This window comes from Lupinus angustifolius, chromosome LG20 (assembly GCF_001865875.1).
Source record: "Lupinus angustifolius cultivar Tanjil chromosome LG20, LupAngTanjil_v1.0, whole genome shotgun sequence".
NCBI lineage: Eukaryota > Viridiplantae > Streptophyta > Magnoliopsida > Fabales > Fabaceae > Lupinus > Lupinus angustifolius.
The window spans coordinates 21,433,195-21,460,881 of NC_032028.1; the positions used below are offsets into that span (position 1 = coordinate 21,433,195).

General features: G+C 31.2%; 2 protein-coding genes and 1 pseudogene across 3 annotated transcripts; 1 reads left to right on the forward strand and 2 right to left on the reverse strand.

Annotated features, from left to right (window-relative positions):
• LOC109336376 (glutamate dehydrogenase 1-like) lies at window positions 268-4,334 on the forward strand. The gene is made up of 9 exons (XM_019572931.1): window positions 268-448; window positions 565-678; window positions 1,245-1,466; window positions 1,644-1,718; window positions 1,814-1,930; window positions 2,695-2,945; window positions 3,113-3,188; window positions 3,295-3,381; window positions 4,142-4,334. The coding sequence occupies exons 1-9, from the start codon at window positions 341-343 to the stop codon at window positions 4,325-4,327; spliced, it is 1,236 nt and encodes a 411-aa protein (XP_019428476.1). The 5' UTR covers window positions 268-340; the 3' UTR covers window positions 4,328-4,334.
• On the reverse strand, window positions 5,453-8,632 carry LOC109336375. 2 transcript variants are annotated; one of them, XM_019572930.1, is made up of 3 exons: window positions 8,587-8,632; window positions 6,714-8,049; window positions 5,453-6,188 (listed from the first exon to the last, which is right to left on the reverse strand). In XM_019572930.1, exons 2-3 carry the CDS (start codon window positions 8,040-8,042, stop codon window positions 5,724-5,726), a joined length of 1,794 nt encoding a protein of 597 aa, XP_019428475.1. In that variant the 5' UTR covers window positions 8,043-8,049; window positions 8,587-8,632; the 3' UTR covers window positions 5,453-5,723. The 2 variants fall into 2 exon arrangements, with proteins under 2 accessions (XP_019428475.1, XP_019428474.1); XM_019572929.1 differs by having other exon boundaries at window positions 6,714-8,066; window positions 8,587-8,623.
• LOC109335227 lies at window positions 13,385-15,672 on the reverse strand (annotated as a pseudogene).

The window sequence follows — 27,687 nt, forward strand, 5'->3', positions numbered from 1 at the left end:
TATATATATATATATATATATATATTATTCATGTCATCATAATGTTTCTATATTAATTGCTGACTTTGATCCACATGATGTTTCATATTGTTTGTACTTATCCATGTTGATTCTCCTACATCTACCAAACTTTTACTAATAATATTGTCATTGACAATTACTTCATCTATTTCTTCCCACAAATCATTTTCTCTTTTTCTTCCACATGATACCTATATATATATATATATATACACACACCTAATCATATCAATAATGCAATATCTATTTTCCACATCTTCTATATCTCTTTCTAAAATATTAAATTTTTCTTGGTTATTCAACTTCTAAAAGAGTAACAATGAATGCATTAGCAGCCACCAATAGAAACTTTAAGTTAGCCTCTAGGATTCTGAAATTGGATTCCAAGCTTGAGAAAAGTTTGCTTATTCCATTCAGAGAAATTAAGGTAAGTATAACCTTAAAGATAATTTGTATTACCATGTATTTTTTTCCTACAAATTACTCTTATTTTCCCTAGTTTGGTTCATAAAGTTCAAAGATTGTTCAATGAAAATAATGCAGGTTGAATGTTCCATACCTAAAGATGATGGCACCTTGGCAACTTATGTTGGATTCAGGATTCAGCATGATAATTCTAGAGGCCCTATGAAAGGAGGGATCAGATACCATCCCGAGGTTATTTATATTCTAAATTCTAACAAATCACAATTATAGTTTACGGCACATAATAGATATCGGATAAATGGGTGGACCAGTATATTAGGCTCTTAAAAGTTAGATATTTTATCATCTTATCAATACTAAGGTTTTGGTTTTATCCCTTCAAATTTGTATAACATGGAGATAAACATAATCAAATTATGGTGTGATTTTAGTAAAAAAAAATTCTTAAAGACTATCTTAACTTTGTTTTCTTACCTATTATATATATTTTGGTGTGCGAGAGCAACCATGGTGGTTGTTCTTAATGAAATAAGAACATTCTTACTCTATTTTTCATTGTGTTGTTCTTATTTTTTGATGTTAAATAATAACAATTCTCGGTTGTTCTTAGCCAAAGGAAAGTGAGGAGGAAAGGAAGATAGATGTTGTAAGACCTAAATAAGAATAATAATGATTTTTGCTATTATAAAGGAAAAGTAGATAATGTAGGATCCAAATAAGAATGAAATTTTTATTTGAGATGTTCTCAGTATTATTATGTGTGCTTTATGTTCTGAATTCTATATTTGATTAAATAGGTTAATACAGATGAAGTGAATGCTTTGGCACAACTAATGACATGGAAAACAGCTGTAGCAAATATACCTTATGGTGGTGCAAAAGGAGGGATAGGGTGTGACCCATCAGAACTAAGTAATTCTGAGTTAGAAAGGCTTACTAGAGTTTTTACACAAAAAATTCATGATCTTATTGGAGTCCAAATTGATGTACCTGCACCTGATATGGGAACTGGACCACAGGTTAGCTCCACCTGCACCTTCTTCAAATTATATTATAGTCCGTATTTTAAATTGCGGTACCGATCATGATTATAATCGTTGCAGCCATTTCGATGTGGACTGCAATCATTGCATTGCGGTGTGATTCTTTTGTATCATTTTTTAATTTGATTCGGTCTGATGCTATGAATGTTGTAGACTATGGCATGGATACTAGATGAATATTCCAAATTTCATGGCCATTCACCAGCAGTAGTGACTGGGAAACCTATAGTAAGTAAATTAATTTAGTAAATGTACCAATAAAAAAACATTGGTTAATAAACATTTTCTCATTACTCTTTTATATATATATTTTTTCAAACTAGGAACTTGGTGGATCTCTAGGTAGAGATGCAGCTACTGGAAGAGGAGTCCTCTTTGCAACTGAGACTTTGCTTAATGAGCATGGAAAGAGTATATCAGGACAACGGTTTGTCATACAGGTAAATCTTATTCGAATCAGGATAGTTTCTCGTAACAGAAAGACAAGTTTTTGTTTTTATTATACTTGTAATAAAAGATAAAAATATCGTATAATTATAGTTAAATGAAAAAAATTTCACATCCTTATATTTTGTAGGTTGTTTTTTATATATTTGCCTGAATATTATTCTAATTGATCTCTATTTAAATTATGAATCATATTTTAGATATGGTTGTAACAATATTTTAGTTATGTTGACTACTGCAAGTACAAACTTATGAAGCACGGATATGAATATATGTGTTGGATACGGTACATATCTGATATGTTGACATACATTTTTTCAAAAATATAGGATATGATACGTTGATTGATGCACATATCAATAGTAAAAAATACATAAAATATGATAAAATTATAAGTGTAAATAAAAATATCTAAAGTAGAAAATATAATGGAAATCGTAAATCATTGTCCTCCACAATTCCAAGTACCAAAACTAGAAAATATAGTAGAATAATTCATTAAATTGGTAACAACTATCCTATCTTATCCTATTTTTTGTTGAAAACGTATCAGATACATATTTTTATCTTTATTTTTTTTAATTCTTAGATACTCTAGAAATATGTATCATTCACAAATCTGAGCGCATCCATGTCGAATACATATTTGAGACTAACACATAAGGATATTCAACGAATCCATGATTCAGAGGTCCAAACCTTAGTATGTGATGAATTTGAGACAAACTCATGTTACCATTTTGTGTAATTTCTTCAGGGTTTTGGAAATGTTGGATCTTGGGCTGCCCAATTAATAAGTGAAAAAGGTGGGAAAATTGTTGCTGTTAGTGACATAACAGGAGCCATAAAAAATAACAAAGGTCTTGATATTCCAAGCCTAATCAACCATTCAAAAGAGCACAAAGGTGTAAAAGGATTCCATGGTGGTGACGCAATTGACCCAAATTCAATATTCAGCGAAGAATGTGATGTTCTTATCCCCGCAGCTCTCGGTGGAGTCATCAATAGGTGTGTTTTTTATTACAACAAAAACGGAATGAACTACATAGATCGAACAACATCATAATACTATATCATAATATTGATAACTTTATAAATGTTTTAATTTATAAAGGTGAAGTATAATGAACATTTAGTATAACCTTTTTTTTTCCAACATTTTTATATGGTTGAAGGGAAAATGCAAATGATATCAAAGCCAAATTTATAGTTGAAGCAGCTAATCACCCAACTGACCCAGAAGCTGATGAGGTTAATTTGTATATTTTATTTCTTTCACTTTCACAACATCAAGAAATTAATGGAAGAAAAATAAGAAGAAATGCATTGTTGATAATTATAACTCTAAAATTTGCAGATTTTGAAAAAGAAAGGGGTTGTGATCCTCCCAGATATATTTGCAAATTCAGGAGGAGTTACAGTTAGTTACTTTGAGTGGGTGCAGGTAACTTAATTCACTACATGCCTTAATATAATAATTTTTAAATTGATATTTTTTGTTGTAAAAAAACAAATATTTTGTCCTTCAATTTGGTAATGATTTTTGTTTTTCCTTAACTCAATCGTCTAACTTTGTTTCTGCTCTCACATTAGTCTCTTATATAGTTTTTTATTAGCGTAATTACTCATTTTAGTTTCTTATGTTTTTTTTATCTTATCAGTTTAGTCCCTTCAAAATTGAAAAACTCAAAATTATTCACAAAATTTTTAAATATGAGTCAAATTAGTCATTTTTAGCATGTTTTAAAACACTTGGTATAGACTAATTTGATTTAAAAATGACTAATTTGATTCAAAAATGACTAATTTGACTCATATTTGAAATTTTGGAGACCATTTTGAATTTTTCCAAATTTTGAAGGACCAAACTGGTAAAATCGAAAAACATGAAAGATTAAAATGGATAATTATTCTTTTTATTAATATAGCATGATTGAAAAGAAACATGTAACAAAATTAGATAAACAAAAAAGAGACATGTCATAAAAAATTTAATAGGTAAACTAATATAATAATAAAAACAAAGTTAGAAGACTCAAATGAGTAAAAGAAAAAGTCAAGGGACCAAATTGAAAAAATGATTTAAGAAACCAAAATATCACCTTTTCATGTCTTTTTCTATTAACAAAACTCTACAACATGTGAAAAGGTTTATATTACACTTAACTTAATCATCTTCATATGGTTGATCTTGTTATAAGCAGAATATACAAGGATTCATGTGGGATGAAGAGAAGGTGAACAATGAGTTAAAAACATACATGACAAAAGGTTTCAAAGATGTGAAAGAAATGTGTAAAACCCATGATTGTGATCTACGTATGGGAGCTTTCACCCTTGCTGTTAACCGTGTGGCAAAGGCTACTGTCCTTAGGGGTTGGGAGGCCTAAGTTATTGTGGCTGATATTCGACACGAAAGAAGATCACATGTTCCGAAGTTATATTCTCGGACATGTTTCGTCCAATAAAATATGGAAGTATAATAAAATCCACCTTTAACTTTCATTTTGTTTGTCATTACCCAATTTTTTGTAATAAATGTCAACATTTTTGTAATAAATGTCAACTTTCTTTTATTGTTTATAATTTTAATAAAGAAATTTCAATTTGATGTTATTTCTATGACACTTTCATTCTTGTAACTAAAGATTACTGTTTTTCCTTTAGCCTTTATGAATTGGCAGTCTCTGACAAAACGATCTATCTTCCTACAACTATTGTCTTGTTCTTGTGCTCCCCCTTGTTGTCGACCTCCTCCACGTTCGCTTCTCCTTTGCCAACCTTATTCTTTTCTTGATCTTTCACCATTGTACAATTACTTCAACTTTTATGTTGTAACATGCCTTTGATGAGGTTAATCGAACTTAATCTATTGTAAATCAAGGCATTGAGAGAAGAAAACATTATGATTTTCATTGATTAGTAACCACTAAATCGCATCCTTACAAAGGTAGCTTGTAAAGCAAGCAAAAGAAAAGAACTAACTTGTAACTACCATAACTAACTCTTAAAAGATATTAACATAAAATCTCATACAAAAAGAGTGCTTTGCTACAAGGTTGATTCTTCCAAAAAAATGCCTTCATGATTTAGCATGGGCCATGGCTTGGTCTTGGTGCGCGAGTTTGGCACTTGCCTTTGCTATGTCACTGGTGCATCAGTTTGGCACTGGTCTTGGCACTTGGTGAACCTAGTGCGTCTGATGTGCTTGATCCAGGCACGATATCTAGCACGATATCTAGCACGACATCCTGGTATTTGGCACGACATCTGGCATGGACTGGCCCTGCCTAGGCCAACTTTGACCTACACATCTTGCCTTGGCTACACCTTGGGTATTATTCTTTCATTATAATCCACTAAACATAGTTATTAAGATACTTAACCACCTAGTACCATAACCAAGAAGCAAATTTAACATGCTAAATCTTAAAAGCCATTTAATCAATGAGATATAAATTCAAAAAACCATGTAACTTTAGAGTTCAGATATAACATCAAGATAAATATAATAACATCTACCTTATATTTGATGGAACACAATAAAATGATACATCCAATTCCAAATTTGGCATTCATGTTTCAACTCCACCAGAAAAGTAGAATTCAACAAGGTCTTGGAGACTCTTTACATGAAAAACTAATAGAACAATAAAATTACTGAATGTTCTTGATCTTTTACTTCTAAACTGAACTTCTCAACATTAGTTGGAATTAACCTAATAGTTTCACAAGAAAGTACCTAGAATGCTCTTAATTCTCAGGTTGTACACTAGAATTAGGACATTATGTTGGCACAAGATAATGACCTTCTTCCTGGCTGTTGATCCAAAATAAGGGAGTAGCGATTGCAACAAGAACAAAAGAAAGGCCACAAAACAATTTGCGCTTAGTCTTTTGAAGTCGATTTTCGGGAACAACCTCAGCAATCATCTGCATATCAACATCACCAGGAAGGTCATCTGTTGATGAGACAAACTCTGATCCGCCTTCAAATGGCACATCAGCATATAAGCTTTCGTTATCTTCATCGTCATCGTAGTTTACATGATCTGCAAAATCATTCTGGTTATATGCAGAATTAGGTGTCGGACTCCACTCAATATCGCCCGATGATAGACTCCTGATCCTTCTATTCTGTTTCTCAGAGCTTTCTGAATTCACATCATCTAGGTCTTGAAGATAGTTGATGAGCTTCCTAGGGGTCTGAAAGATTTTATTGCTGTCAACAGTAACCCGTGTGTGTGATCTCTGAGTACAAATCACAAGACACAAATGTTATCTCTTTAGAACAAAACAAGAACTTGTGAAAACATGACAGCTTAGGAAATCATTAAGTTTCAAATAACATAAAAAGGCACAGAATTTGACTTGATGTACTATCCTAAAATCGGTATCCGACGCCTTTAATGGTCCACCAAAAATAAGTTCATGTAGAGCTTGTACCAATATATGCATATGCCAAGTTATGTTGCATTCAATCATGGACTTGCTCTTTAACCAATGGTGCATTAAAATTCTTAAACTAAGTAAATGCAGGGTATATAAATATTTAAATGAATGACACAGAATATCATATATCATAATCAAAATTAAAAAATGTATGTTCTAGAAAAAGGGTTATTTGAAGTAATCATGGCTACAAAAGAATCTTCATTATCAAATATATTCTTTTTTCCATTAACCTTACTTCCTTGAAAAATACTGTATTGACAGAGATATGTAAAAGGACTCCTCATAGCAGATGCAACTTCATTGACAGAATAAGAGACTTACTAGGGGGCTTGTGGTGGCACTTCCGGATACTCTATTCGATTGATTTCCGAGCATGAAACCGGAAAATTCTTCTGTAAGTCCACCGCCTCCATTAGAAAGCTCATGATCCTCAGAGTGTTCAAACAAGCCAATTCTCTGCCCTGCCTCAGAAAACAAACCGTCCTTGAGAGAAAGATCAACTCCTCCATTTTCTTGACTCCATAACTTCCTATTCACACTCCTTCGCTCGTAGTTTGAGTTCAGCGAAGGCTGATTTGTTGAAACGGGAGACCCGACAATAGATTCGTCTCCAGGGAAATAGTCCAAGGTCTGCGATTCGGGTGAAATAGATGAAGGAGAATAGCCTCCATCACCAGAAAAACTGTCACCTTCCATATAGTCTCTTCTGCTGAAATTGGACCCTGTCACTGAAGCAGGACTCTTTACATATCTAGATTTTTTGTCAATTACAACTTTCATAGCCGTTTGCAAAGCTTCGAAAGCAGCACCTTTGACATATGCCATTTTGTCAGACTCGCACTTCTTCATCTCTTCAATTACCAGCTCGACTTCGGAGAAAATGCTCCTGGGATCTAAACATTTCATCAAGAAATTCACCATCTGAATAGCTGCAAATCGCTTCTGCGAATTTCCATCCAAAAGCTCAGCATTAAGCATTCGCAATCCAGATTGTATGAACAATCTTGCATAGGCTTCAACAATCAAAGGATTGCGCTTCGATAGTGCCATAACCAATCCCATGTGTGAATTGGTCTGAGTGGACTTTCCTTCTAATGCCACAGCAACATTCTGGCAAACCTTGTTTACCATTTCGTCTGAAGCGAATCGCCAATTATCCGAATCCACAAGAGCCTTCAAGCAAAGGGCTGCTCCGGAAGACAAACACTCCTGAGAACTCGAGAGAGAATCCGAAAGAGGTTTACAAAGTGAATGAATTATATGTCTCTTCTTCTCTTCTGGCATTGTAGGATCAATTCCATATCTTGCAATAGCCGGAATCACCTTTGAGCAAGCCTGCTGAAGAGGGAAAGACCCTGCACTTGAAGCTAAGGTCTGAACTATGGACTGTGTGATACTGTTTATCATGGGAACAATCTTGACACCATGAACCCGGGCAAGAACTTCGTAGAGTGAAATCGTGAATTCTCCGGACAACGAACCAGTGTCCTTGGTCTCCGAAACTTGAGCAAGAAATATAGGAATTGTCTTAAAGTCCAAATCTTTCACATATGACTTCAATGCTCTCATTGCAGATTTGCGACTATCTGCATCTTTGTCAAGATTTTCAAGCTCGCGCCGCAGCATTGGACTGAGAGCTCTTCTCACCATTATTGAACTGAAACCAAAACAACCCTAAGATGAAACAACAATAACAATAACAATAACAAAACAAAAGTGAAATATAAAGTGCTATGAACAATTATATTGCATTATATAAAATATCTCATTTTGGGTATTCTATTGCAGAAAACCTTCCCCCTATTAACTGATTCAACCACTTTGAGCTAAAGTTCATAACTTTACTTAGCATAAAACAAAAGCAATGACTAATATTAACTGATTCTACAATTTGGAGTTAAAGTTCATAACTTTTCTAAACAAAAAACGAAGAAATGACTAAATCCTTCAAATGGGGCTGTTTAAAATTACATCAGTTATAAAACCACTCCCTTGAGTTTTCACAAATTAAACGAAAAACATAATCTTTTTTACCCATTCACCCAAAGGGGTAGAACAAGGTGAGTTTATTTTCTCAACATCAAAGTAAAAAAACAAAAATAAAAACAAGCATTCACAATTTCATTTTTCTCAAGAACAAATAAAAAATGGGTCTTTTACTAATAAATCAAACAGAACAGAGTCAAAAACCAACCTTTATAAGAAGTAAAAATGAAGATCTTAACGCTATGAAGAAATGTACACAACTACTAGAAAGTATATATATATATAGAGAGAGAGAGAGAGAGAGATTTTGAATTATGTGAATGTGAGATTTCAAATTTGGAGAGGATTTTAAGGGTTAATGTCTGGATTTGGCATTACATGTTTGGAATGTAGTATCTTTCTTCTTCAATCTTGAGAATGAATGAGTTATTGTGAATTTAATTCACTTTCATTTTCAAAATTCTTTCTTTCAAATTCCACCGCTATCCACTTCTTTCTTTGCCTATACTTACCCATGTTTTTTTCAAATCAAATTTAAATATCCTTGCTTGGACAATAATGTCCTCCAACATTTGCCAATTCATATTTTTCTCGGTTAAAAGTTTAATAATTAAGTATTTTTCTCGCCAAAAACAAGAAGTGAAACATAGAGTGACATAAGTTGTTGGATATAAGATGTGGTCTTGAGGAAAGAGTACATTTGTTGTCCTAAAAAATTATCATTCTATGTGTAATTTACTATAATTGGTTGAAAAATATATATTTAAGTTAAAAGTTTAATAGTCAAGTTAAAAAATGTGCTCATATGAAGACATTCCTTGGTTCTAAAAAAATAATGCTTTAATGTTCATTTATGTTATCATTATATCACAAAATATTTGGTATTGTAAATATTGTGCGATTTCAATCGGTGATTCAATCCTTATATTACTATAATAAGACAAATATATTGAATATGTAATTAAATTCGTGAAATATATTTGGTATTGTAAATATTGCCCATGAAAATAATTTCATATTTTTTAAAATGGCATATTAATGGTTCAAATCTTGAATCTCATAATTATTTCTAATATGGTCAATAATCACTTCGACAATTGAGTTATATACTATAAATAATAATATTTATATTTATAAATTTATCACAAAAATATATAACTTAACTTATATATGGTTTACTAAATCATTATATACCACCATACAAAAAGTCTAACCTATCTTATGATATTAATTACATTGAATTAGTCTTCTACTAGTTGACAATTTGTATGATACTAGGAAAAAACAAAAGTACATTCTTTTTTAGGAATCATCACTAATACTAGACACAAAAGTACTGAAAAATAAAAACAAGATGGTATGTTACTTTTATTATTTTTAAGAAATATTTAAGTTAAAACAGAAAACACTAACTTGTTCTTCATTTAAACCTGTTTTAAGCATGCAATGGATATTGGAAAAAAACATCAATAAATAACATTAAAAACAATTAATGTTTGTACTAACCTCAATGATATCATTCTAAACTTCTTTTACGTACAATAGTAAGGCTGTAAATAAATGTTCTTCTTCTTTTTCAGGCTGGAAATAAAAATGAGGATTTATCTTACTGTAAAATGACTATTTCTTATGGAGTAATTTATATTTTTTATTAAATCCTTCTAAAAATCCTCCGACCTATAAGAATGTGAAATATTCATTTATAAATCAATTATTATTAAATAAAATATTATTTTTTTGATATATATTGTTTTTTTATGAGTAAGAGAATTTATTATGATGATATATCTTTTTCCTTTCTTATTATCAAAACCTTTCTTTATAAAAAAAACAATAAAAATATAGTACATTTATATTCAGTGTCTAAATCATTCCAACAACATATTATTAAGTAAATGAGCACAAAACAAGTGCATTGCCTCTTTCATCAATGATCTGTTCATTGCCCTTATGGCCTACCATAGGGTCACAATTGTACAATATAATAATAAAAATGAAGTTTTTAAAGTAATAATATCGAAGTTTGAACGATTTCATATTAGTTTTTTTAATGCAAAACCAAAATTATATCGTTAATTTTACATATTTAAACAAGTAATGGACATTATAAAAAACAAGAAATGATTAATACTTGTACTAACCTCTATAACATTGTCTCAAAAAAATACATACATTCATAGGATGTTTTGTTAGTGCTAGAGTGAAATAAAATGAACGTTTCTTATTATCATAAACTTATTTATTTAAAAACCTTAATAGAAAAGATTAGCACATTTTCATTCAATCTTTAAAACATGTCAAATAGTGACAAACCCCTAAATAAATTAGTTTCTTACCCAAAATCTAAAAAAGATAAGAAAATATCATTGATAATACAAAAAAATCAAAACATATATTCAGCAAATAAGCATCAAGAAAATGAACACGAAATAATAAAATCACACAAACATGGATTCTTTTATTATATCCCTCATAGCTTACCATAAGGGTCGAGATTGGCCAATAGAAACATTGAAGTTTTAACGATCTCCGTAAATATCTTAAACTCGTTGTCAATAACTTAATCCTAATCATGTATACGATAATATGGCATGTTTGGTTGCAATGAAATAATAAGATCTCATTCGATTCCTAAGGTCAAAAGTTCGATTCCTGATAGCAACACTTATTGGAAGAGGCAGTCATAAACTCCAAAATGGATTAGTTCCTTACCCAAAAAGGTGAGAATATCATTTGTAGTACCAAAAAAAGAGAGGGACTCGCTTACTCCAGGAGTAAGTTAAAAAAACTCACTTCACACCTTAGTCATTCATCGTATGACAATCTAATAGTTCACATGATTTGAACTAGTTAGTACTTAGTAGATCTAAACCATTATATTTTTATAGAAAATATGACTAAGATGTGGATTGCATTTTTGTACTTGTATGATGATACAATTGTCCAATTAGTAGTTCACTAATTAAAATGCAAACTGAAAAAGTTATATATATCATATTAACATTAATCTTCGAAAAATTATAAAGAATGTGATAAATACTTCTATTTATAGCATTTGTTAAAATAAAATATGTGACTTGGTGATAGACAACATTTTAGAAGTATAAACAAAAATAATAATTGTGTTTGATCCTAGCTATAACACTTTGATAAAAATTAAGTCAGTTTCATATAAAAATTATAATTTTCAATGATACAAGTATAGTTGAAATGAAAATCAATTGATATGATATATTGTGATGAGTATAGTTGATGTACGATATTGATATAGGAACCAATTCATCACTAGTTTATAAGTTGAAATGACTGATATATACAGTTTTGATAAGACTAGTTAACATTAAGTTTCCCAAGATTATAATAAGTATTTTAAGATTTATAATTCTCTTGTTTTCATTTTCAAGATATATTAACGGGTCTTACATTATTTTATTATCTCACTCCATCACCACTCCTCTTCCAATGTATAATGATTAAAGATTATTTTCATTAATGGAAAAACACTTTTGTTATTAAAAATATAAAGAAAATCAATTATTTATCTCTATGTTAATGGAGAGAATCTTTATTCTCATACACCACACTATCTTAATTGAGCAGTACATTAATTTGGTCAAATTAGGAATAGAAAACCTAATTACTTATTGAAAATATAAAATGTCTTATAAAAAGACAAAAATGAGAATAATATGAAAAGTAGTTAATGCAATTTTTAATATGAAAACAGCTTACTTTCATCATTAATGAATTCCCCTTTCTTTAATAAGTTTTAAGAAACAATATATGAATTAATGAAACAATATATGAGTAAAGAATATTGTTATACAAACCAATTAATGAATTAATATAACTGATTTTCATAAATAAATATATAAAATCACATGATACCATTTATCACTTTGGTAACCATTAATTATCTCTCTTTATTAAAAACTAATATTAACTTTTAATATTAGTGTGTCTATTATTTTGATTTGAGAATCAATAATATAATAGTTAAGACGTGTATTATAGTTGACATGAGGACTGTTATTACATTATGTGCATAAATATTAAGTTTGTATTATTTTCTTAAACCTCTAAATTCACAAATAACTTTTTTTTTTCAATGAATATAGGTAATAAGAAAAAAATAAATAATACTTTTTTTGTATAATCAATTATATCTTCTCACCTTATAGTTAATAAAAAAAAATTAATCTACTTTAGAATATATGATTGCTTCTAATACAAAAAATATTAGATGATTCCTTATACTATTTAACCAATGTCTAATTGAGTAATTGGTAAGGAATGAATAGTACGAAAACAAATAAAAGAAAGTATTCTTTTGTTTTCATTTATTTTTGCATCGTGAATGCCATCACTTTCCTATGGAGTTTAATTAATTAATATAAGCGGTGACTAAGTCACTGTTCAAGCACATAGATAGAGAAAATAATATATTAGTTTGCATCGGAACAGAAACAAATAATATTAGTCAAAGGATGGTTTTTTCTAAACATAAATAATTGAAGAGTTTAAAATTTATGCACCGTAAAGTTTAGCACATTATTTATTATTGATTTTTATTATTTTTATTTATGAGTTAATAATAATTAACATATGAATTATAAATGATTTGTTAAATGTGTAAAAACACTTATAATATATACATACTAAATCGTATCTTTAACCTTTTCAAATCATGCATGTGTAATATGATTAAACATTTATAAATATATATATATATATATATATATATATATCTTGGGTATTCTAAGTGTGAAAAATAAGTTCTACGTTGTGTAAAAGTGGATGAGTTGAAAAACATACAAACGGATGAATCCATGAACCTAATATCTTAAGATTTTGATCAACATATGATGTCAAATTCACTTATATGATTCTTTCGTTTATGGAAGAACAATTTAACTTATGAATGAAGATCTCCCAATAAGTGATATCAAATTCAACAGTTCGACAACTGAACCGAGTATTGAAGCGAGAAATGCATGAGGCTATGAAGCATGGAAGTAAAACGTAAGGTTTGGAAATAGAAGATGCAAAATTGAGAAAGAAAACAAGGCATTGGTCCTAGTCTCATGTCTTCACTTAACATCCAATATCTTGATAACAGTACTTGTCTCAACGCGATGCAATGCAACAACACAATCTCCGGGCTTGCATAGTTCATTGTTCTTCGCATATCGAAGCGCGAACTCTATGGTTTCTTCGGTAGATTCAATCTGTGATGCTCCATATGGCCCTGTGCTTAAAACAGGTATCAATCCGCGGTAAATAAGACTATGCCTTGCCGGGGTATCCTCGCTGCAGGACCATTCAAAATAATTTGTGCTTATCTCCGGAACTATCACAGACAAAATTGGCATGCTAGGCCTATACTTCGACACCAACTTCGCCGTGGTTCCGCCTCTAGTTAGAACTAAGATTAATGCAGCATTGACACAATTTGCTGTTCTTACTGCTGCAGAAGCCATACTCTCTAATGTACTCATTGGAGTTGGAGCTATTTCCACTTTTCTTTTGAATAGTTCTCCATAGTTTATAGAACTCTCTGCTTCAACACATATTCTAGCCATTGTTTGAACAGCAATATCTGGATAAGCTCCTGCAGCAGTTTCTCCACTAAGCATTACACAGTCTGTACCATCAAGAACTGCATTGGCAACATCGGTGGCTTCGGCACGAGTAGGCCGAGGTGATTTGATCATGGACTCCAACATCTGGGTAGCAGTTACCACTGGCTTTCCTTGTATATTTGACTTGAGAATCATAACTTTCTGCGCAAGAAATATCTTCTCGATTGGGATTTCCATTCCCAAGTCGCCTCTTGCGACCATAAATGCGTCCGAGTTTTCAAGTATTTCATCAAAATTCGCGATGCCCTCTTGATTTTCAACCTGGCAAAAACAAGTAATCAATGTAACATTCTGATCTACCTTGTAACTTCAAATAGATAAAAATCTGATTTTTTTTTTGTTAGAAATTTGATAATAAGGATACCTTGGACATGAGAAGTATACTTTGTGCATGCTTCCCAAGTAGGTTTCTAACTCCTATAAGGTCTGAACCTTTTCGAAACGAAAGAGAGAGCAATCATGTCGATCTTATTAGGAATCCCCCACCCCATAATGTCCTCTTTGTCCTTCTCTGTCAAGGTTGGAAGATCAACAACAACACCAGGAAGGTTAACATTCTTTCTTTCACCGAGAACCGCAGAGTTTTCGCATCGACACCGTACCGAACCATTGTCTGTATCACATTCCAGGACAGTGAAACTAATTGTCCCATCAGCACACAAAACATTACTCCCTGGGTTCAAATGGTGAGCTAGTTTTTTGTAGCTCATACTGATCATGTTCTCATCACCTTTAATGCTATAATCAATTGAAATTGTGATTTCTTGTCCTCTATGGATTTGTATGGGTTTCCCATCTTTCAAAAACCCTGTTCTGATCTCTGGACCCTGTAATATTTTGAACATATATTCCACATTCATCATTCTCAAATAAACACTAACATAAGTATTACCAATAGAATCAAGTCCTTTCAATTCAAGAGTCTCTCCGGAAAGAAAAGTTGAATCGCACTACTTCAATCATTATGATATGATCCCATATTTGCATTTCTCTCATTTACCCTATATACTATGTAGTGAATTACCGGAGTCGTCCTAAGGAAAATATGATAAAATTAATATAAAAAGTGACAAACCGCATACCAAAGTAATTTATGTACCCACATGAGTATCGTGTACCTAGTATCTCTGTGCGCACCACCTTAGTACAAAACTTTCTTCAAGACGAAGTTTATACAAATCTTAGCGAATTTAGTACATGGTCCACAAGGTTAATGAGCTAACCTAGTAACTATGACCAACACAACATGATTAGAAAGTAAGGATAACATAAACTAGGACAATCTTAAAAATTTCAAACCTTTGTGTCCAACATGACAGCACATAGAATGCCAGTGTTATTCATAGCAGTTCTGAGATTATCAAGTGTCTCTTGATGATAAGAATGAGAACCATGAGAAAAGTTGAAGCGCGCCACGTTCATCCCTGCTTTCAAAAGCTTCTCTAGCATCTCTACTGATCTACTTGATGGCCCTAAAGTGCAAACTATCTTAGTCTTGGGTCTGAGACTCTTTCCCCACATAGGTTCACCTAGCACCTTGTCCATTGCTGACACAGTGTATGAAAAACTAGAACTTTAGAAAAATGGTTTTTCTTTGAGAAGAAGTTTTTGATAAACAAGGAATATATATAGGTACCCTTTTGGATCTAGATGCTAGAAAGCTTGTTTGAGAAATTAGTGTTTGCTTCATCTCCAAGCAAGTTTATGTAGTGAACTTTAGAGGAATAAATATGGACGATCAACTTTAAATGGTTTAAAGAGAATATGCTCTTAAAATACATGTGTAATGAATAACATTGAATATAATAATAAACCATTAAAAAGAAGTAGAGTTTGGCTTGACTAATCCTAAGCAATTGAGTCTATTTGACAAAAAGAAAAAGCAAGTTAAAGAACATTTGTTCCTTTATTCTTGCATTTGATTGATTGAAGACTTTTGTAACGAGTGAAGTGAACCACTTTTGTAACTAATGTGAGTTAAATGCAAGTGAGATAGATGTAACAACACCATAAGCTCCTACTAAGATATGTCTAAATGGTCCAAATAGGAAAGTAGGGCACCACCTTCACCCACTCATTCCAATGTCGATCATGATAACAACAATCATGAAGAGGCTGCTCATGATACCTATGATAGTTGTAAATTGCGCTTCGGGTTGCAAGTGTGGTTATGATTACTGTGGTTATTGCGGCCGTTGCGGTGTGAATTATTTTGTGAGTAAAAACATATTTTTGACATCCATACGGTCTGATGCGGTTCAAATGCGGTCCGACATTGTTGTGTTGCGGCATGCTCTGAAGCACAAATTCATCAAACACCCTCACGTGTTGGTGTCCGACACAGATACGCTCGGATTCGCAAAGGATACGTATTCATAGAGTATCCAAAAATTAAAAAAATAAATATCGAAACACATATCAGATTCGTTTTCAATAAAATATAGGATATATGGATTCGTTATCAGTCAAATATAGGATATAAATATTCGTTTTCAATAAAATAGGATAAGATAAATTCATTTTCAATAAGATATGATAAGATAGATTCGTTTTGGAGGACAATCATTTTCAATTTTCATTATATTTTTTACTTTTGATATTTTGATTTATACTTACAATTTTATCATATTTTATGTGTTTTTTATTATTTTAGATCCGTATCCCTGAACGTATAGTATCCTATATTTAAAAAAAAATACGTGTCGACGTATCGGATACATATTTGTATCCGTGCTTCACAGACGACATGTTGCAGTCGTGTCACTAAGAATCAGTTCACATCGCAATTACGGTGTAATTTGGTAGCGGCAATCACTACAATGATTCAGTCCGGAATTTGAAACACTAATAGTAACATATCAGAGATTGATGACAATCAAAACACTTCATTGTTGACCACATACGTTGACCACATTGCACAACTATATCGGAAATAAAGAACAAAAACTAAGCATGACCACATTGCTTCCACATTGCTCCACACATTGCACAATTATTGCTCTATCATTGGCAAGAGTATACAGTGTAGTTGGCATAGTTTCATTATGTGAGCACTTGGGTTCACTGTTCAGGAAGTGTACCCATCTCCCATAAAAGATGTGTCCTATAAATATATAAAAGCACAAAAAATTATATGTACTGTAGGCCCAAAATCGTGTTGAATCATGTGGTGAGTGTGAGCAATAGACGTTGGAACCTTGTGTGTGGGCAATAAAGATTGATGAGGTCCAAGGTGGAATAGGCCAAGTAGTCCACACATATATGCCTACTAGTACAAATGCTAAAAGCCATTGAGCTGTCCAACTATATTATTAAACTCGGACCGACTAGTCTCATGTAGACATGGCAAAACGGGTACGCCCACATAGCCCGTATTTCTTTGCGGGCAGAGCATACATTTTTTGTCCACTTGCCCATTTCGCCCGGCCTGTTTTGCCCGCCAAGTTAGCGGGCATGCAGGCGGCCCCCGGGCAACCCATAAATTTAATTTAAGAAAAAAGTAAGAAAATTTTAAATAAGTTATGATGTAATGTGATTTTTAATTCCTACAAAAATTGTAATATAATGTAATTTGTTAGACTTCATAAAATTGTTACTTTTTTTTATCTTCAACTACTTTATTTAATTTAATTTCATTTATCATATGAATTTTTTATTTTTTTTAATTATTCAACAATGCCCGCGGACCGCCCGTTAGCCCGTTTTAAAACGGGCAGGGTATTGAATTTTGTCCGTAAGTCAATGCGGGCATGCCCGACCCGCTTAAATTTTTGCGGGCGTGAGCTAAACGGGTCAGGCGGTCTGTTTTGCCATCTCTAGTCTCATGGAAAACCAGACACCTGACTAAGCCATTTGATCAATGATGCATTAAAATTGGCATAAATTGATTCGACTTAAACTAATTTGACTAGGTCAGTTGAATCATTTTAAAAATTGCCAAAAAGACATTGTTTTGAGAGAAAAAATTAAATATTTTTCACTTAATTGTAGTTATGTTTATAATTATTCTAGTTATATTTTATATTTGTTAGCTTATGTTATAGCAAAATCTTAATTGTTTAATTAAATTTTAATTTATTTGTGCGTTGTTGTTACGATTAAAGCGTATCGTGTTTGTTATTTGATGATTCTTTTAATTTATTTCTGATGTTTTGTTCTAGGAAAACCTTACTCGTTAATTGTTTAATTAGGTACTTGTGTGATAATAATATTTTTAAATTTAAATTATAAAATTATTAAATAATATTAGTTAAACTTTTTAGAATTTTTTAATGTAAAGTGAATAATTGGTCGAACTATCAATCTATTAGCGTGATGAGAGATTCATTGACTAAACACCTCCATCAATGAGATGTATTTTCTACACCGTTACAAAATCACCCATCATTCATTTTCAATTATAATTGCTTCTTAAAAAAAGTAATTGAAATTAATAATGGATAATATAATGACTATGTATAAATCTTTATATATATATATATATTGCCCTCTTTATTATTATTTTTTTTTGTGCATGTCAGCCACATTGAATGATATACCCAAAAATTCTATTTTGGACGATGGAGATGAGCTCTTACCCTTCATTTTGTTTTAAAGCCTTAAGTGATGAATAGACATTAGACAAAAACATGTTCTCATTTAAAACATTTTCTGCTCGTCATTCAATATGTTACTCTTGTCCATAATTGATATTTATCTTATCTAGTAGTGTCTAAAAAAAATTAAGAATGATATCTTAAAATTAATACTACTTCTATCAATTTCGTTAATTATTACTCTTTTAAAGCACATGTAAGTGATGTAACTTCTATAAGCCCACTAGTAATAATAAATGATGACGAAAACACTTAACTCCCTTCTTAAATAATAGGATAATAACATGAAGCTAATGTGTGGTTATTATAAAGTTCAATTATGTGGTCTAAGTGGGTGAGATCTTCCATTATAGTGCATACGTTTAGACCAGGAGAAAAAAGACACCCAAGCATATTTAAGGATGACAACGAGCACATGCAGGCACGGGTACTAGCTATCCGCTACACGTTTCAAAATAGAAGAGTAATACCCGTACCTGTACGGATACCCGTGTCCGGGTATTCCCGGGTATTTTTGGGTACCCGCAGGTTTCCTCTATTATAAATAAATTTGTAAATTTTTACTTATATTGTGTTTCAAATAAGATGAAACTTAATTATTTTTGTACATTTTGATTGAATATTTGACAAAAAAGCTAAATTTATTGATATTTTCTATTTGTGCAATTTTTTCTTTGTAAAACATGTGTGCTTCTACACATGTAACAATATTTGTATGGTGTTTCACCACCAAACTCAATAAAATATGTAAACAAATTAAAGAGAAAAAATGTACATAGTGTAATAAATGTTAGAATAATGTATTTTTTATTTTAATTAAATATAATATATTAATCATATAAATAACGGATACCCACATGTACAGGTACCATAATACCCGTACCTGCCCGTATGTACTACGACTATTTTTTAAAACTCGTTTATAACACCCGCGGGTACCCGTTTGTGACCCATACCTGTACTCGTACGGGTTTTACTCGTGGCGGGTACGGGTTTTTTTGCCATCCCTAAGCATATTTACATCTTCTTGTATCTCCTAAATTGGAATGAAAATAGATTTGAGGAGATAGACTTTAGATTGAAGTTTAGGTTTGAATATATATATATAGGAAAGTTTGAAATTGGCCTATTTATGTGTATAAAAAAATTTAAAGTTTAGATTTGAGTTGTTACTCTTTTTAAAAGTTTATTATGATATAAAAACTTTAAATAGGCCAACAAGTAAGTCTCTAGTATGATTTTATATAGACCAATCTAATATCAACAATTAAAATATATTTATGAATATTTAGATATATATATATATATATATTATAATATTTCATATATAATAACATTAAATAATAAATAAAATATTAATATATGATATAATTTACTCAGTTTATTTGATTCAATATTTTTTTAGATGATATAAGGTATAGTCTATTATGTTAAATAGATTTTTAAAAACTTTGAAATGTCTACAAAAAAAAAAAGGTCTAATATAATATGTTAAAGGTTAAGTGATAAACATCTGATAGGTGACATAACCTATTTGACTATGCTCCTAACAAAGATGGAAAAAACTTGTATGAAGACATATTTAGAGACAATTGTATTTATGGTTTTTGTGGTCATATCATTTAGGATAAAATTTTAATATTTTATTAGTTGTTTCTATATAAATATAATTTCACACAAGTCTTTCTCAATAAATATATTATCTTGGAGGAGATATTCTTGTAACAAGATAAGCTGTAAGATTTTTTTTATGAAGAATACAAATTTATTAATGATAAAAAATAAAGTTAGGAGAACAAGTATTAGCCCAAGACACTCAACACAAATCATACCACACAAAACAGAACCACAAACATGACCAAAACAACCAACATTCTGATCAAGTCACTACATCAACAATATTTCAATCTACACCATACTCTCAACATAAAACACAAGGCTCAACCACACACCAACTTACTACAACAAATCAAGGCACAATCAATGTACCAAACTTCCAACACACACCTGCACTAGATCATGCACCAAATTTCCACCTCGGGCCATATACATTTGTTACTTGAGTTACTTGTCTCACAAGTTATTTAGGAGATTCACTTTGTTCACATTGTGTTTTTTGTTAAAGTTAGTTAGAATCCTTTATTCCTCTTTCCGGTTAGAATATGTTATAGTTAGTTAATCATAGTGCTATATATAGCTCTCATTAGTTTCACTGTAAATTCAATTCTTTTCATTCTTCTGTAAAAGACCATCTTCTATAATAAAGGAAGCTAAGCTTCCCTACTAGTTAAATGCACTTTATAAAAAAAATTGAACTAATACATGTAGACATTTAGGGACCTATATCTACTTTTTATATTCATAATGCTAGATATTTTTTTAACCATTGTAGATGGTTTTTCCATATATACTTGGATATTCTATTTGAAAACAAAAGGAAAGGCATCTAAAACACTACAATATTTCATTAGAATGGTAGACACCCAATTCTCCATCAAGGTTAAAATCATAAGGAGTGATAATGGAGGAGAATTATTCATGACCACCTTTTATGCAACCAGGGGTATCAAACACCAAACCTCTTGTAGGTATACCCCTCAGCAACAGTGTTGTGAAAAGAAAGCACCAAAATTTGTTGAATATAGCTAGAGCCCTTCTCATTCAAAGTCAAGTTCCTAAGGCCTATTGGCCTTATGCCATCAAACATGCAGCCTACATTATTAACATTCTCCCCACCCATGTCCTGCAAAACTCTCCCCCTTATGAGATGCTCTACCAAAGAAAACCACAACTAGACCACCTTAAAGTCTTTGGTTCCCTCTACTTCACTAGCACCCTAGCCCAAAATAGATGTAAATTTGAGCCTAGAGCCAACAAGGGTGTCTTCCTAGAATATAAAGAAGGCTCCAAAGGATTCACAGTCCTTCACCTTCACTCTAGGTCCTAGGAACCAGTAGAGATGTTCTTTTTTATGAACAAACCTTCTCATACAAGGATCACCCAACCACTAGCAACTATGACAACATCCCTATGCCCACTAATCCACTCTCAAACCACCTCCTTTATGAAGACATTTTCTATCCAACAACACTCTCTACTCCTAACATCACCCCTTCCATAATACCTTCTGCTTCACATATCCCAACTTCACCTAGAAGGAACACTAGAACCTCTAACCCACCCTCCTACCTAAAAGACTACCACTGTGCACTCCTACACAACACTAATTGCCCAAACTATCATATATATCATTACCTATCTTATAACAACTTATCCACATCTTACAAGTCCCATGCCTTAAACATCTACACCCATACAGAACCTACAACCTACAAACAAGCCATTCAACAACCTCATTTAAGAGAGGCTATCAACTTAGAATTAGTAGCACTACAAGCCAATGATACTTGACTTATCACAAACCTACCCCAAGACACACAACCCATAGGTTGTAAATGTGTTTTTAAGATCAAACACAAACCAGATGACACTATAGATAGATATAAGGCTCATTTATTTGCAAAAGGCTTCAATCAAAGATAGGGAATAGATTATCTGGACACTTTTTCCTTTGTTATTAAAATTAGTACAGTTAGGTTGCTCTTATTCATTGCATCCATTTACAAATGTAGTCTTCTCCAAGTATATGTTAATAATGCTTTCCTTCATAGTGACCTCATTGAAAATGTTTACATGAATATCCCTCCTGGCTTAACACCTCCACCAACCAACAAAGTATGCAAATTACAGAAGTCCCTCTATGGACGAAAATAAGCAGGAAGACAATGGTTTGCAAAACTCTCTACTCTTCTACTCAAAGTAGACTACTCTCATTCAAGTAGTGATCATTCTCTCTACACCAAACACCTTCCAGATAAGTCTATGTCTATTTTGTTAGTATATGTGGATGATATTATCCTAACTGGTAACAACATGAAAAAATTGTCTCACATACAACATCTGCTTGATAAAACTTTTCAAATTAAAGACTTAGGATGTCTAAGATTTTTTATTGGTTTTGAAATTGCTAGAACTAACAAGGGCATTTCTATGAACCAAAGAAAATATGCCCTTGAAATTATCTCTGATGCAGGTCTATTAGGTTGCAAACCTGCCCCAACACCAATGATGCTCGACACTCATCTCTTTTAAGACTAAAGCACACCATATCATGATGCTCATGCCTATAGAAGAATGATAGGCAAACACATTTACCTCACCAACACAAGGTCATACATCTCCTTTGTTGTCAACCAGCTAGCCCAATTCATGGCCACACCAACAACCACACATCATAATGATGTCATCAGAGTCCTCAAATATCTCAAAGGAACAGCTGCTCTTGGCCTCTTCTATCCAACTTCATTTGTCCAACACGTCAAGGCCTACAATGACAGTAATTGGGCATCATGCCCTGACACAAGAAGATCTATCTCATTGCTATTGCATCTACTTCGGAAATTTACTAATTTCCCGGAAATCCAAGAAGCAAAAAACCATCTCTAGGAGCTTATGTGAAGCAGAATACAGTGCCATGACTCTAACTAGCTGTGAGATCAAGTGGATTACCTATATCCTAGCATACTTACAATTACAAACCTCTCAACCTGCCACCTTATACTGTGACAACCAATCTGCCCTACACACTGCCTCAAACCCTGTATTCCATGAAAGAACCAAGCACATAGACTTGGACTGTCACACTGTCAAAGAACAATATAACATATGATTAATCAAGCTTCTTCTTGTCCCTTCTCAACTTCAACTTGCATATACTCTAACAAAACCCTTAGGCACAAAGGATTACAACAATATTCTTCTCAAGCTGGGACTCATAAACATCTGCGCCCCAACTTGTGGGGGGTATTAACCCAAGACACTCAACACAAATAATGCCACACAAAACAAAACCACAAACATGACCAAAACAACCAACATTCTGATCAAGTCACTACATCAACAACACTTCAATCTGCACCACACTATCAACATAAAACACAAGGCTCAACCACACACCAACTGACTACAACAAATCAAGGCACACTCAATGCACCAAACTTCCAACACACACCTACACCAGATCTTGCACCATATTTCTACCTCGGACCATATACATTTGTTACTTGAGTTACTTGTCTCACAAGTTATTTAGGAGATTCACTTTGTTCACATTGTATTTTCTGTTAGAATCCTTTATTCCCTTTTTCGGTTAGAATCTGTTATAGTTAGTTAATCATAGTGCTATATATAGCTCTCATTAGTTTCATTGTAAATTCAATGCTTTTCATTTTTTTGTAAAAGATCATCTTCTATAATAAAAAGAGGTATTATTCATTCTTTGGCTTTATAGTTTTTTACATTCTTTCTCTTCCTCTTTGTGTAACAAATAGCATTATTTCTTGCTCTTCATATTTCTGTTAACAAGTGATACTCCAATTCACTTACGGTCTCTATAGAACTAACAAAGATGAAGACAATTTAGTGGTTCCAACACGCACTAAAACATAAGAGAAAATAAAATGATTATAATATGCTTTTAGAAGACTTCAACAATAAATATATTAGTTCCAACACCTCATCTAAGTGAAACCTTGTGTTCTCGAAAATAATCTTGTTACTAATATGTCATATAGTCTAAATATTATAAATCAAAGGAACATCTAGTATTGCTTATTTTTTTCTCCATCCATATCATGCTAGCATGTAATGAGAAGTTGGCCTTAATTAATTTCATTATGGATAATAGAATTAAGAACAAACCAAAAATATAATTTTTGCCAAACATTAAAGTGTTAGAAATTTATAATTTCTAATTAAGGTGGATATCATATATTTAATACAATTGTATCGACTATTTATTTTGGATTACAAAACAAGTGATCTAATTTCTAATAAGAACTTTGAGCAAGAGAAAAATAAGTGGCTAATTGATTCATTCAAGGTTATTTGTCACACTAAACATTTCATTTCTGTCAGTATGTTATTTGCCCACAATCTCTTGAAGTAGCCATTATCGTTATTTCCATCCTCCTCCTATAGTATTTGATAGGCGTTTCAAATTGAGTACTTATATTCTTTATCATGAATTCAAATCCATCTATCAACAACTTTTTGATTAGGCATTGATGCTTCTAGAGCTCTTAAGAAATCTTCATATTCATGTTCCTCCCAATGGAATAAACTCCTTCTCCAATGTGCATTCCAAAACCAAACATCATTTCTCCATTTCTCCGAGTTGCTTACACTTTTATCTTTATTCAAAGCTTTCTGAAATAGTGTTGCAAAATAATTTTTAACTTGTCCCCTCTCACCCATAAATCTTTCCAGAATCTAATAGCATTCCTTGAACCTAGACTTCTTTAGGTACCCTTAGTAAACTATCTGCAACCAACTCCTTCCCTAATATTACTAAGATAAACTTTTAAGATTAATGTTCATGTTGGCATGATTGTTAGAGGAAAAGTCAAAGTTGGGATTCTAAACTCTAAAGTCTAAAATTTGATTATTTCATATCATATATTAATTAGCTGAGGACAAAGTCCATTATGATTGCAACCAACCACTCTTAATCATTTCCTATACTATGGATTGTTATTTCTATTGTTTTATAGAGTTTTCATTCATACTATGGATTATGAAATACTACCCCTTGGTGTTCCTTTTGTTGATGCCACTCCAATTATTGGATTATTGATTTTGACATTACATGATAATTATGGTCTAACGTTGCCTTATTATTGGATAAAAATCCTATTGATACAATAATTGTTCTTTATTACTTGATTGAGAAATTCTTACATAAACTCTAGTGTTATATATAATATATTTGTTCATTCAACTTTTTTCAATTTATTCCACTTAGGGCATATTTTTAGATTTTTCCTCACCACAAGCTCAAATCTTAACTACAATTTACAATTTTGGCGTCAATGATTTCTGAATAAAAAGTATATAAAAATTCCACTATTAGGTTTTGAAACCATATTATTGAAAAATTGATTTCTGGCTACTAACCTACCAAAAATAATAAGACCAATTTCAAACATAAAATAACTGAAATAATCGATTTAAAAATAGAATATCACTTTAATAGGTTATCTGAAACAAAAAACCGTTTAGAACCTAATCCATTTAAAAATAGAAGTAACTTAGATGTTGAATTTAGTAGTTATAAAGCTAGTAATAGTTAATTATTAATTAAATACAATAATCATCAGTCAATTATTTATATAATGGAATGTTTTTTTATAATTATATAATGGATTAATTTAGAAACCATAATATAATTAGTCACGTAAGCCTAATTTAAATACTTATGACAAATATACTAGTAAGCTATTTTTCAACATTTTAATATGGGGCGTAATCTATACGACCTATTAAATTTTCTGACATTATTATTTTTGTAAGGCCTGTCCACAACTGTTTATTATATTGACATAAAATTTATTGACATGAAATTTGCTAACAACTGTTTTTAATAAATATATATAATATATATATTAATAAATGAAAAAAACTACACCACTTCTTAAAATTATTTTTGGATAAAAAATTATTTTATTTCTTCATATCACCCAACCAAAAACTAATTGAAAAATGTGTTAAAAAACATATACTTGATTACTTGTATTATTAGCACCCAGCTTTCACGTTATTTATTTCCCCACCTACTACTATGAGCAATACTTCCATTAAATTAAATTTCTTCTGTTTGGTCATTTCATTAAATAAATAACAAGCTCTACGTTTGTACTAAATTTATATCCAAGCAATTACTGAGCAACAGCTGGTAGCTCCATTTCATAATAATGCAAGAGTTATATCATATGCACATGTCATATCAACCTCAAAATTTAAAAAATTGTTAGTAAGAAAATTAAGTACTTCGAAGTTCGAACAGTGATTTGTAAATTAATAATTGTATGTAACATTTGTCAATTCCTTAAATGTAGAGATTATTTCTCAAATAAAATAATTATAGCAGACACAATTATATTATATATTTATATATAATTTCACCTAAACATAATATCTCTATAGCGTTGGTAGCAATTAAAAAATTAATATTTGTAGCATCAACTTAATATTTTACCTATATAATATTTCTCTATCACTCCAAGCATTTTTTCTAAAAAAATGTGTTTTTTTCAATTATTTAATAAACATCAACAAAGTAAAATAATACTCTCTCCATCATTATATATGTTTCTTTTTTTGGTACATGAGAAATATTTTATTATTGTTTCTGATTTTAAATAAACACGCCCTTAATAAATATAACAATTGTGTTGTAAATTCTTTATGAGGTTATTAACTTTTTCTACTACCTATGTGAATCAAAATATATTAAATACGGATAATGATAAGGATAGTAATTAATACACTCAAACTTTTAATAGAGACAAATAAATAAAAAATATATTTTAAAATAGACATATAACTAACAACAAGATTGCAATAAATTATACATGTACATTCTGTCCAGAATTAATATCCATGCCACCACTGGGCAAGTGGAGCATATTAGTGTTAGATTCCTCTTCATTTAATGAAAAAGGAAGTGCCGTGTAAAAATAAAGAAAAAATAATACAATTGATATTTATATTTTTTTATTTAAAATAATATTACAGTTTTAATCTTAAAATATAAAAGAAAAAATCAATTATCTCTTCCACTCACAAATTATGCATAGTGCAGAGTGGGGGATTTGGCCGACCAATAAAATGGGATTTTCTAAATGATCATACATTAGAAAATGAGAAAAAATATATGAGTGTATGAGTTTTTATAAATTATCATTATATTATTTATCATTCATATTTAGTCATTATTAACTCTTCAAAAATAGTAATTCAAATGAATGATAAATAATAGAATAATTGCATATAAATTTTTATACTAACAATACATAGATATTACACTCTTAGTAAATATGCGACAATATATACATATAAATGAGAAAAATAAACATTCTTCTCATTAGCTACGTGCAATTTTTTTTGGAGAAAAATGCATCCTCCAATTTAATCTTTCAAAAAATGTACATATAAACTTCAATTCTAAAACAT

Coding starts and splice junctions, on each gene's coding strand:
- LOC109336376 (XM_019572931.1), top strand. CDS start 341: ATGAATGCATTAGCAGCCACCAATAGAAACTTTAAGTTAGCCTCTAGG. Junction 1,719..1,813: donor TAGTGACTGGGAAACCTATA/GTAAGTAAATTA, acceptor TTTTCAAACTAG/GAACTTGGTGGATCTCTAGG. Junction 1,931..2,694: donor GACAACGGTTTGTCATACAG/GTAAATCTTATT, acceptor TAATTTCTTCAG/GGTTTTGGAAATGTTGGATC.
- LOC109336375 (XM_019572930.1), bottom strand. CDS start 8,042: ATGGTGAGAAGAGCTCTCAGTCCAATGCTGCGGCGCGAGCTTGAAAAT. Junction 6,189..6,713: donor GTGCCACCACAAGCCCCCTA/GTAAGTCTCTTA, acceptor ATTTGTACTCAG/AGATCACACACACGGGTTAC.